The sequence below is a fragment of the Pelodiscus sinensis genome, chromosome 2 (genome assembly GCF_052426305.1).
Source record: "Pelodiscus sinensis isolate ZL-2025 chromosome 2, ASM5242630v1, whole genome shotgun sequence".
Classification (NCBI taxonomy): Eukaryota; Metazoa; Chordata; order Testudines; family Trionychidae; genus Pelodiscus; species Pelodiscus sinensis.
In genome coordinates this window covers 99347447-99360887 of record NC_143053.1, presented here as the reverse complement: position 1 = coordinate 99360887, position 13441 = coordinate 99347447, and the positions used below count along the sequence as shown (strand labels likewise).

The 13441-nt window shown below is 41.3% G+C and overlaps 1 protein-coding gene across 9 annotated transcripts in view; it reads left to right on the top strand.

The window, feature by feature from the left end:
- ZNF516 (zinc finger protein 516) overlaps positions 1-13441 on the top strand; it is a 148406-nt gene that overhangs the window by 54206 nt on the left and 80759 nt on the right. For all 9 annotated transcript variants that reach the window (XM_089776329.1, XM_089776332.1, XM_089776336.1 and 6 more), the window contains one exon: positions 1584-3605. In XM_089776329.1, the coding sequence (XP_089632455.1) occupies positions 1703-3605 (1903 nt within the window). In that variant the 5' untranslated portion in view covers positions 1584-1702. The remainder of the gene's footprint in view (positions 1-1583; positions 3606-13441) is intronic.

Sequence of the window (13441 nt, the reverse complement as noted above, 5' to 3'; positions counted from 1 at the left end):
TGCATCTGAGTACCTGCGATGAATAATGTAATAACTTTAGGTTGTGTCAGATTTATGATGTTACTTATGGTCAGACTGCATTTACTAATTCAGAATAATCTGAGGTGAATAAAGTGACAAGGCCTTAGACTTTGCAACTGTACATCTGTTTCTTTGATTTTTGCATCAAAAGTCTTCAGTGAAAAATGTGTACATGTGGTTGAAGTGGTGGTGTTCAGATCTGGCCACATCTTAAGAAATTGCTTTCTTGTCTAACTATGGAAGAAATGGATTGACCCCATCCATTAGCCCATACAAAATTCTTTCTTTCAAGTTCCAGCTGATTAATGGGGCTACATATAACGAAGAACCTTTTTCTTAGACGTGATAAATCGACCTCTGAGCGCACTCCTGTCAACTCTGGTACTCCACCACGACAAGACGAGTAGTTGGAGTTGATGAGGGAGCAACCCCCGCCAACCTGACTGCATGAAAGACACCGTGCTAAGCACATTGACTTCAGCTATGTTATTTACATAGCTAAAGTTGTGTTGGTTAGATTAACGGGGTGGGGGCAGTGTAGACTAGGCCTAAGATTAATAAGGGGCCCCATTTTAAAGATGATTATTAGTATGCATATTGTCATGCATCAACTTCTAAAATTCTATTTGTTTATCACTGACCAATGTGATTTTGATAACTAAGGCCCTGTTTCAGCAAAACATTTAAGCACATGCTTACCATTAAGTTCTGTTGCCATCACTTTAATTACCATTTAAATACCATTTATTTACTTTGCTGATTTGTGGCTTAAGTCTTATATCAGCATTTTTTGCATATTGGATTCCCAACAGGAAACTCTTTAAATATACAGAACACTTTGTCAATCTCTGTATTGTCATTTCCCTTTTAATCAAAATGTGAAGCCCACAGCAATCTGCTTTCCTATTACATCGAGTAAACCCCACATCAAGCCCAGCAAAACTGCCCAAAATACACTTTAATGCAATGTTCAACATGGATACAGTATTCTATCAAGAAAGCTTCCAGAAAATTATTTGATTTCTGGTCTCACAAATATTTTTAAATGAAATTATACATGACTGTAAAGCCACAGACATAAGTGTAATAACCGCTTCAAGAAATGGTTTCCTAATGTAAAATATACATGTGCGCGCACACAAACACACCCTCTTAGAGTTCTCTCTTGGTTTTGAAATAAGAAATGTAAGAAATTTTGAAGATGGATTTTTCCTTTTGTTGAGACTTGATTCATACAATTTTTTTAGGAGGAAACCTCCTGGCACGAACATCTCTTTTAAACCATGACATCCATTGTCCCGTTGTATAAGTCATTGTTTTTACCCACACATATTTTAATTAATGTTGCTTTTAATTCTAACTATTTAGAGTAGACAGAAATTGTGCATTTGTGCGTGTTGTGGAATATGAATATAAGCTAATGGTTATTAGTAAAATAATTCCAAGTGTGTTTTAGAATTTTGGGGCTGGGGACAAAAATCACCCAAGGAAAAATTGAAGTAGTTTTACACCTATTGAAGAGTCTACTTACACAGTTTTTGTATTTTTGTTTTTTTTTTCAGATGCTCATTTGCTTACAGAACATACATGACTAAAGTGACACCCCAGACTCTTTTGAGCAATTGTTAAGGGATACTTTAACCTGAGAATGAAGAGATAAACACTTACTCGGCAGAGCCGTATGATTGAAACCACAACCCAGCCCTCTGTTATTGGACAAGGCTGTGTCCTTCTGCCCCAAAAAACCGATGTTGCAGTAGTTCAGATGGATCACAACAAAGAGGCAGAAATGGAATTACGAAGATCCTCTAGTCCTAGCAAGTTAAACAAGAATGATGTTGATGGCGACAAGTCCATGTGCCACAGCTGCTGCATCTGTGGTAAAAGTTTTCCTTTTCAGAGCTCCCTGTCTCAGCATATGAGGAAGCACACAGGAGAGAAGCCCTATAAATGTCCTTATTGCGACCATAGAGCTTCCCAAAAGGGCAACTTGAAGATACACATTCGGAGTCATAGAACAGGCACTTTAAGTCATGGGCATGAGGTGGAGTTGGGAGAAGCACAGCTTGGAGAGATGGGAGTCTCAGAAGGCCTTGATGGATGCACTAGCCCCACTAAAAGTACATCTGCCTGCAACAAGATTCTGAATGGGGCAACCCAGACAGACAACAGCAAGATTTTGTTGAGAAGCAGCAAGAAAGAGCTTGTCACAGAGACACTGCCTGCAGAAGATGGTAAGCAACCCACTTATCAGTGCACCTTCTGCAAAAACAAATTTGAGAGAAAAAAAGACCTGGAACAGCACCTACACCAAGTCCATAAGCCATACAAATGCAGGCTTTGTAATTACATGACACTGAGAGAAGAGACGCTGTTAAACCACATAGAGAAAGACCATATTACAGCTCAAATTCCAAATGGGGAAGCTTATTCTGAGAATTGCAAGAGTGAGCTGAATACAGGGGAATTTCCTTGTGAAGTCTGTGGTCAGGCCTTCAGTCAAACCTGGTTTCTCAAAGCTCATATGAAAAAGCATAGGGGATCCTTTGATCATGGATGCCACATTTGTGGCAGAAGATTTAAAGAACCCTGGTTTCTCAAAAACCACATGAAATCACATGGCCCAAAGACTGGGAGCAAAAACAAACCAAAAAATGATTTAGAGCCCATAGCCACTATTAATAATGTGATTCAGGAGGAAACAATTGTGACCGGCTTATCTCTGTATGAAGTTTGCACCAAGTGTGGAAATCTGTTTACAAATATGGAAAGCCTGAAAGCGCATAATGCTGTACACTTCAGAGCTCAAAGAAGCAGTACTGAGTACAAAGCTGAGGGGTTAATTGATGGAAGCCTAGATCCATCTGTAACAAAGCAGTTTTTCTTACAGTGCCTGAATCTGAGGCCATCTGTAGGGATAGATAGAGTTACAAGAGGACAGCCTGGAAAAAGGGTAGCTGAGCTGGATCCAGTCAATAGCTACCAGGCCTGGCAGCTGGCCACCAAAGGAAAAGTAGCAGAGCCCTCTGAGTATGTAAAATATGTGGGATGGGATGAAGCCCTTGCTGATGCAGATGTGACTTATGACAAGGATAAGAGAGAATATATTCTTGTCAGCCAGGAGAAGCGGAAGCGAGATCAGGATTCACCCAGTTCTTCCAGCAATCCCAAGAAGAAAAGCTGTGTCAGTGGGCGCTTGGAGAAGAACAGCAATGTGCAACAAGGAGAAAACGGTATTCTTGCCCAGAACGACCTGGACTATAGACCCTCGTCAAGGCAGAGCAGAAGGGCATCCCAGAACAAATCCACCGAGTGTTTTGAGTGTGGCAAGATTTTCCGTACCTACCACCAAATGGTGCTTCATTCTCGGGTACACAGAAAAGAACGCAGGAGCTGCAGTGAGAGTGGGGCCATTGTTCAGCCAGATCGGTATGGATCCAGCAGCGAGGAAGGGGATTCTGGTTCTGTTAGTGGGCCGAGCACACCAGGCTCAGCTTCTGCCCCAGAAGATTCTGTGACCTCTGGAATGGGTGAGGAGGGTGCTGAGGACAGCTCTGAGGAAGGAGTTCCTGAACCATCACTAGGTAAACCATCATACACAACGGTTCTCCCCCCTTTCTCCTAAGCTACCATTTCTTTGTCTCTAGCTCTCTTAGATCCCATGCCTCTTAGCCTCCTGGGGTCTGAATGTGGGACACAGCAAGGAGCAAAGGAGCAAAATGAGAGAGGAGCAAAATACCATAAGAAGCTTAAAATTAATGTGGATCAATTCTGTAGCCTAATTAACATTGTTTATAGTCTCAGTTCCATGATTCAACATTTCTGTTGTAAATAATAAAAGTGAGATCACAGGAGGTCTTTGCAAGATGCAGGTAAATTTGGATTTCAAATGAAGGACAACTGAGAGGTAGCTTAGTTACCCTTAGCAACGCAGTTACCTCTGCTGTTTGCTTCAGTATTTCTGCTGTTAGCTTCAATATATCAGTATGTTTCCTGGAGATCTAGTTTTGCCCTGATTTACACCTTTTCTGCTGTCAGTATACAGGTGTAATTAGAGTTTAGTTTGCCTGCTGTAACCTTGAAACACATAAACTTGTTAATTACTAATGAGAAAGGCATTCCTTCCTCTTTTCTTTTTCTGTGCTCTGCTTCCCCAAACTTGTGTTATAACTGTAAGGCTATAATTAATCTCTCTGGATTAAAGCAGTCCTTTGAGTTCAGTACTAGCTAAATGAAACAAATTATTCCCTAAATAGCAGCAAAGTAAATATTTAAAGAAATACTGAGTACTTCTATATCATTTTTAATTTTTGTTGTTTACTTTCCTTTGTTTATAATACCCTGTTAGAAATGAGAGAAATAACATTTCTTTCATTACTAGCCCTATGGTATTTTTCCTTTTTGACAAAGTGTTTTCCCCATTGTTTTCTTTCATGAAGAACTAACTTGTTTTCAGGAGCTTCAGTTAGGAAATCACTGGCACAGTTCTGGGAAATTTTTTTAAAGATATCCTTTAACAACTGGTTCCTGAATCTGGTTAATGAATGTCATAGAAGAATGAACACAATGTATTCCAGGATTGTGTGTTAAGTTATACATATTATTATTGATGGCAATAATAATGTGGTGCTGGATATTTTTTGTCACTGGACTTTCCCCTGTGATCATTTTAAGAGAGGTCAAAATTTGAACTGAAACTATTAAGTATACCTCTTTATAAAATGCTGACAGAATCTGCTAGATTAGGGATTTTCAAACTCTGGCTTGTGACTTCTAAGGGCAAGCCACTAGCTGGCCACAAAACACTTTGTTTACCTGCACCTCTACAGGTACAGGCAATCATGCCTCCTGTTGGCCACGTTTCACCGTTCCCAGTCAGTGGGAGCCGCGGGAAGTGGTGTGGACTGCCACACTGCTTCCCGCAGCTCCCATTGGCTAGGAACAGCGATCCGCAGCCAATGGGAATTGTGATCGCTCCTACCTGTGACGGCACAGGTAAACAAAGCATCTCGCCACCTGCTAGCAGCTTGCCCTTAGAAGCCGTGACCCAGAGTTTGAAAACACCTGTGCTAGATCATCTTCTGTCACAGAGCTGAAGTAAGATTTAACAGATAATCACTAGCACTCCCTCTAGGGAGAACTATTAATCCCCTGCCTCACACTCTAAAGGATTTAAGTAATTATAAAACACTTTCTTTTATAAAGAAAATGCCCTTTTTGGAAACAAAATTTGTCTAGCATTGACTTCACTGTGAGTTGTCAACTTTATTAGCTTCACTGGGACTTAAATCATGTCCCGGGTGAGCAGATCAGGAGCACATTAGATTAGAGGGTTAAATAAATGAAATACCAAAATCAAATTCTTATGTGTATCCCCACCCTTCTTAAAAACCACAGCTCTGAAAAGTACTAGTGACAGATAAGTATTTATGTAATGCTCACATGCACAAATAGTAGGCTCAAAATTGGGTCTGCCCATTTATTGTTGTATTTATACAATTTAAAAAATAAAGGGTGCTTGTTGCATTCATGTCAAAGTCCATAGTGCACTGTCTGAACCATGCCTGTCCAATTCATTCAATATATAATTATTGAAATGCAGCTTTATTCGGAGTGAAATGAGGCTGTGAAATTCTACCCATATAATGCACAATACTTTCGTGGAAACAGTTGTGATGGAAAATAGTCTCTCCAGAGACAGGCTCAAATCAGAAAAATTCCTTTCATATAATGCTCAAAGTAAATTATTCTGTTCTCTTCTTAATCATTTGATTTTAACTTTATCGTTTACGAACTCAATTAATCTTCTCAGTGCTGCTCTCATAAGTGAAAGCATTTTAAAGTTATGCAGCAATTACTCTTGTTAATAACCTGGTGCTAATAGTCATTAGGATATTTATTTTCTTGAGTTAGTAAATTGGGTCTCACTTTCCAAATTGAACAGTGAGAGAGTAACAAACTAATCAAGCTAAATAAAGATGAATCTTGGAAAATAGATGCATTTGCATTGTTTGGCCATATGTTTCCTTTTATATTCCACAACTTCATATTTTAACACCTAACTATTCAGAGGGATTTTTTGTAGTTTAGAAAATTTCTTGTTGCTACTTCACATTAATGCAGTTTGTTTAATATTTACTAGTGAGATCAATGAAGTGAACATTTTTCATAGCTGACAGAGCTTTCCAGTTGAAAAAAAATTAAGTGGAACACATAATTTTTAGGCCAAGATCAGTATCTTAATTTTCCCCATTTATATTTCTTTGATATGACAGTGTTATAGACATGCTATTTATACTGTTTTATACTATCACCAGTTCAGAGATAGAGGATTGGGTCATTATGTCCATCAGGTTTTATGAATACTTTGTTCAGATAAAGGAATTTGAGTGGTCTCAAGGTTGCTTTTTCAGTTAGGAGGCTCCTCCCCCACCTCTCTTTCTGAACTAAAACTTGAAGTCTATAGAGCATAGTCCAAATTCTGCCTTCATTTACAACCAGACAGCCCCATTAAAATCAAATGCTTTGTTACATTCTTTAAACTGTCTTTTGTCCTACTAGTGTTATGGTTTGCTACTCTCTACTGAGGCTCTTCTAGTTAATCTAACAGGGTCATGTGACCTTTTTTAGTCAATAGCAAAGCTCTAGCAGCAAGAGCAGTAGCCATTTAAAGTAGCTGTAAGTGAATGATATTCTCAATTTTTAGAGGTTCCTCTCTCCCACATTCATTTTACAGTGTTGTTTTTACTCAAAATGTGGCTGGGCAAACCTCGTGGTGCTCATGAGACTATTTAAAATTACATTACTTCTATTTTCGCATCTTCACTTCCTTTTCCCATAACTTTTATATATTACTGTGGGACTGCAAGCCTGAAAGACAATAGGGCCTTGATTCTGGCCGTAGTTCAACGTAGCACTGAAGCAAATGATTAACTTTATACTGCGTGAACAGTACAATGTAGCTGAGCCTGTGCTTTACTGGATTAGGACCAGAGTGCATGACACCTCTCAGACCTGAGTTATATTTGAGGACCAAAAAGTATGCACCAAATGCAAAATAACTCGTGAGTGTTTCAAAAACAGCATTTTCATACTCTTCACTTATCTTCTGCTCTGTCGGAGAAGTCGCATCATCCTTTCTCAGCCATGTGGGTTGTGTTGCAAACCCAGATTGCCATCCACCAGAGGATCCCAGACTGGTGTTTGGAGTACTTACAGACATGGAGTTGAAGAGATATGAAGGGACCATTATCTAGACCAGGGGTGGGCAATAAGGATGTTAAATATTGAGTAATTTACTAGTCTAGTAATTTCAATTGACTACTCGACTAGTTGATAGGCACTTTGGCATTTCGAAGTCCCACTGACTCTGGGCTGCACACGGGTGCCATCTTTGAAATGACACACAGAGCCCGGGGTCAGTTGGGAACTTCCCAGCTGACCCCGGAAGTCCACATGACATTTCCGCCGAACCCAGGCTCTGTGTGCTGCGCTGGAACCAAGGATCAGATAACTCTGGGTTCCATGCAAACGCTGCCTCGGTATTTCCAAGCAGCACTGCATGGAGCTGACCCCTTGCCTCCTCTATCTTACAGAGGCAGCAGCGAGGGAGGTGGAGGGAGGAGGATCAACTAGTCCCATAACATCCCTGGTGGGCAGTTATTTTTAATGGGGGGGGCCACTCCAAGATTTTGGCAAGTGGTCAAGGGCTGCATTTCTACTGCATAAGTTTGGGATTTGGGCAGAGGGGTGCAGAAGAGAGCTTGGGGTAGTAGACTGGGGTGCAGGAGTGGGTGTGGAGTTTCAGAGGGAGTTTGGGTGAAGGAGGGGGCTGTGATCTGGTCAGAGGTTTGGGCTGCAGAGTCCAGGAGGGGGTATGGGTGCAGGAGAGGATTCTAGCCTGAGGGAGGAGCTCTAAGAAAGGTGTGGGGTCTGGGAGGGAGTTGTGACCTGGGGGAAAAGGGTACAGAGAGTTTAGGTGGTGGCTTGGTGCAGGAAGTTTGGGGGGGTGGGAGAGGTAAGGTCGGGGTGTCAGAAGCAGGCTCTGGCTGGGAGGTGCTTACCTAGGCAGCTCTCTATAAGCAACTTTGCAGGAATCTGAAGACTGTAGTCAGAAGCTGCTCCACGTGGCTCTGCTTCAGGTAGGATGAAGGAATGGAGGGGGAGGAGGAGGCTTCATTGGCTGTCTCTGCTGCCAGCAAAATATCTCAGTTGCTATTGGTTGGAAACTGGCCAATGGGAGCTGAGAGATTTTGCTGAGGGGCGGGACAGAGTACAAAGCCTCCCTCCTCGCTCCCAGAATAGAACAGCCACATTTAAAGCAGCTGCCACTGTGGCTGCTCTCTGCTGTGCGTAAGGGTACCGGCAAGGTAGCTGTGGGCCGGATCCGTGGCTTGGTGGGCCGGATGCAGCCCGCTGGCAGCCTTTTGCCCACCCCTGATCTTGATTGACCTGTTGCAGCATTGCAGGCCACAGTACTCCTGCAGTAAGCCCATACCTCTGGCTGAGTTACTCAGATCCTCAAATCTTGGTTTTAAGATTTTAAGTTACAGAGAATCCACCATTTATTCTAATTTAAACTATCAAACTGCTGATGGTCTTTGACTGGCTGGCAGGTCACATGATGTTGGCTCTCCTTAATCATTTTAAAAATGACCAAGAAGTGCATTCCTGGTATAATTTTTCCATGTAAATAGTCACAGGATTGCCATAGAAATGTTATGCAAATGAGAGAGTGTGGTCTGTCGGGCCAAAAGGAGAAGAGGTGGTCAATGAGCTATATTTATTGTCTGTTAAGAAGGAACTGCACTATGAAAAGGTTTGATGATTCTGACCCTAGATATAATCTCTGTACTGTTTGTCAGTGGCCCGAAGGGCACCAACAAATATGGTTATGTCAGCATTTCCATTATGTTGCATTTGAAGCTGCCTAAGCCAGGTGCAAGCAGCTGTCACTGATCACTTGCACTGACTTGAGCTTTTTTAAAAAATTACTTTCAGTTCTTAACTAAAAATGGTAGGTTAGGGGTCATGCATCACTTCCATAAAAGTACAAGGAGTATCTGCCTCTGTTTTTATCCCAACTGTTTCCCTCACAAAGTATATAATTTTGACGAGTCTCCAAAAACAAAATAAAAAACAAACCCCAAAACCAAACCCCCGCAAAAAAAAAAAAAAAAAAAAATAGCAACAACTGGAGGATATGCAAGATAGTATCTCTATTTTTGAATGGAATGTGAGCACCCTAATTTGACCTCCTCACCATTGGCATCATTAAGGCACAGAACAATATTGCACTCCATATCAAAATGATTTTTAAAATAAAACAGTTTGTGAAGATACCTGCCACAACATTCTTGTCCCATTAGCTTGTGATCTGGGGGGGTGTGTGTGTGTGTGTGTGTGTGTGTGTGTGTGTGTGTGTCCTTTTAACTGGATCTCTGCAAAGACCTTGTCCTCTCTCTTACCCCCCCCACCAAAAAAAAAGTTGGTGTCTTAGTATGTTTGAACCTTAAGCGCTATGGCCCCAATTTGTTCATTAAAGCATTATGGGCTATATCAATTTTGAAATCAAGAAAGAAGCATCAACAAGTGATGCCATGACTGCCGGCTGGGAAAATGAGGAAGCGAGTTCAAGTAGTTTTAATTTAATATTTTCAGAGCAATAAACAAGCAGCTTAAAAACAATACTTTGTATCCTCTACTGTAGGGCTCATAGGGTTTTGTGAGGGAAGTGCATGCTTTCCCCTATATACATATTTTCTCTCTGAATGAAACAGTGAGAAAACTTGTAACTGTAGAAAATAGGGATATTTAACTTTTTATAGGTGGGCTAGAGGAGAGGGAAGTTTTATTATTCTAATATGGTCTTAGCAAGAAAGAAAGAAGGGGAGAGATCTTTGTGTCCGAGTGGAAACTCTGATTTAAGTGGCAAAGTAATTTCTCTTATACCGGGGGGAGAGGGGCAATAATTTTTTGCCGGAGGCCTCTTTGTAAACTTTTGAAGTGGTCCTGGGCCACACAGGAAGAGGCAGGGCATTAAGCAGAAGGGGCAGGGCCAAGATACTTCTGGGTTCCCCACCCCCAGACAGTGATTGGTCTGCAGGTGAGGGAGTGCCTTTGCCCCGCTCTCCCTCTGGTTCCTCCTAGGTGCGCATGCCCCTGGCGTGGGAGGAGACTTACTGTGCTCCTTTGTCCTCTGGCCAGAGCGCTCCCCTCCACTCTGCCCCTGCCCTGCGAGCAACGTGCAGCGCTTAAAAGCATCACATGCTCCTGGCAGGGCAGAAAGAGGCTTTGTGTGCTCCCCTGCCCTCAGGCACTAATTGGCCTCAGGGTGGGCAGCGGCAGGGTCTCTGCGGGCCAGATTCGGCCCGCGGAGGCCCTTTAGCCCACTCTGTCTTACACTATGTTTTTCCCTCCTCTCTGCCTCAATTTTGTGTGTCTTGTCTTTCTCCCAGTCTCTTGCAGCTTCCTACATTTACAAAAGCAACTCCTCTTTACTTTTGCTACTCATTATAGTTGACGCATGTTGTTGTTGGCTATTATTTATTATGTTTATTACAGTACTGGGCTAGGGGCCCACTGAGAATGGATCCTCAGTATAATAGACACTGTATAAAACCAGTAGTATGCAGTTCCTGACTTGACACACTTATAGCCTAAATAGGCAATACAGACACGAGATAGGGACCGGTTGGAGGAAACAGCCAACCAGCACCAGGAGCAAAATGTCCAGTCAAAATTGTTGAAAATACTCTAACAACATCATCAGTGTTGGAAAACCCCTGCTTAAAACTATTTCAGCAGTTGATTTTCTGGCTTTAGTGTCTCTCTGACTATTACACAGTTTTTTTTCTCTAAAGTCAGAGTCCCTTAAGGCTGTCTTCTGTATAGTTCTGGGATCAGAAGCTGCACTGAGATGTACAGTGGAGATTGGGAGAGCAAGAGAATGCTGAAGAGTGAACCCTTCAGACCTACTTCTATGGTAGCAGGAGGTTTTGCTACTACGGTTATAAAAAATATGCAAGAGTAGGATGTCACATCACTTTTATCTCATGCTCATCAGAGAGGAGAGAGCTCAGAAAGGATTTCCATTTACAAAAACAAAAGGATTAGGATGGCAGAAGAATCATGTCCTATTTTGGTCCAGTTTATAGTTATAGACTAGCCTGAATGTTCTTGATATTGAGAACAGAAAGTCAGAGCTCTTATTGTTTTCTGCATTATTGAAGTTCAAGGCACTAGGGAAATGTCTGTTTTTGTTTTAGTTTTTAATTTGTGCGGTGGGATTTCTTGAGGAATTAATGGTTAGACATTGCTTTGTGTAATATCTTGGTTAATGAACTGGAACAGGAACTAAAAACAGCATACGTGTACTTCAGGAGGTGTGGCAAACATCACTGACCACATAGGCATAATGAAAAATGACATACTTAACTGATAGCATATGATACCTATAAATTGGGGAATTTGGGAAAAAGCTGGAGGGAGATCTCTGAAGCCTATTGAAGTTCTTTAGGAGAGAATTTTTTGGCGGAACAGAATGGGAAAATGCTGCAAAAAATAGACACTTGTTCCTAAGTAGTGACAACTAACTTTTTGGGGATGTTAGAAACGTGATCAGGAAATAATATGAGATTCAACTTTGAAGCTTGTAAATTAATACATTTGGGGACAAGTGGTGAATTTTTGACCCTGTTAAAGACAGTGTGAATTTCTCAGGATTTCACCCGAGTAATCTAACAGCAATAGATACAGTGAGAGGGAAGTATTTGGAAACAGTTGTCCTCTATAAAGCAAGGGGCATCAGTGGATAGCAGAGCTGGCTGGCAATTTTTTAGGATGGTCTGAAGAGGCATAACTAAAAATAATAGGATGACACTGAGCAAAGGAAAATGTAGACACTCTCTTTAAAAAATATGCTTATCTTTAAGCACAAGAATTCCATTCCTCCCCCCAAAGTGATAAATGCTGTATTTAGTTTTAGTAATTTAAGAAACTAAAATTGAGTCCCAAGAATAAAATGTAAAGGGATCTGCCTTACAACGATTTGTGAATAAGCTAGATGATCTACTGTCCTTTCTGTTTTCTCTACTTTGTATGACTGATTAAATTTAGAAAAGAAGATATGAGTTATTAGCAAGGGGCATAAGGGAAGCTAATCTATAACATATTTGTACTTACAAGTGCTTCTTCTGTTTTGGTGTGGCTGAGGTGTAAGTAGATGCACATGTGGCACTGTAAGCCTGTAATTTTGGTCAGGGCTTCCAACCTCCCTGTAAAGAACAGGATATTTCAACGTGGGACACTTCTGTGTCAGGGATTTCAGAGCTCTGTAGAATGTAGCTGAGTTCTTACCATATGGGTAAAGAGAAATTACACACCGTTTGGTATCTGGCAAAACCCAAAAGGTGTATTGTATTTGCACTAGAGGGATATACATTTTAAAGTGCACTATCTGGATGTGCATTAAGGATGAATCTGCACTGCACCCAAAGCTCAAAATAAGCTACGCAATTTGAGCTAGACAAATTGCGTAGCTTATTTTGAGTTATTTTTGAAATAGCTTATTTTGAAATGTGGCACTGTCTACACAGCACTTATTTCAAAATAAATTGCTATTCTGAAACGTCCCTTACTTCTTGTGCAATGAGGTTTACAGGGACATTGGAATAGCGAGCCCATTATATTTTGAAATAGCGCAGGGCTACTCAACATGCGGCCTGTGGGCTGCATGCAGCCAGTGGCCCGTTTTTTTGTGGGCCACAGTGTCGTTTGGTTTAACGCGGGGCTCAACGTGCAGCCTATGGGTGGGAGCCAAAACCAAAAAGTAGTCAATATAATGGCCTTCTGTTGATATGCATTTTAGTAGTAAAATTTCTGGACTATCATTGCTCCTTAAAAGTGCTGTCATATGCGTGGAAATGGGGGGTAAATGTTGCATTTTATTAATATCAGCAGAACCGACTTAAAAGGGGCCTGCGTGTTGTGTAGTCTTGCCTTAATCTTTGTATTCATGTCCATCAGTGTGAAAGAAGCTATTTGCATATATATATAGACCCACACTTAAGTTGCCGCCCTCAGCATGTGCTGTGAGTATCATTGTGGTACCCGGGGCTTTCAAAATTGAGTGGAATAGCCCTGAAATAGTGGAATAGCGCTGCAGACATAGCCTAAGAGGCCTGTGAGAGTCCTTCTGGTGCACACTAGAAGTTCACTAACCCATGTTAATATTGTACTCTTTAAAATGGAAACTTTTAGTGCATGCCATCCAGATCTGCACAGGCTAGTTAGTGCACCACATGCTAGCCTGCACTTAAATTTACACTCTTGTAATGTGGATGAATACATTGAATAGAAAAAGCCTGAAATTAAAATTACCATTAACAATACTTAGCTGTATTTTCAACCAAGCATACAA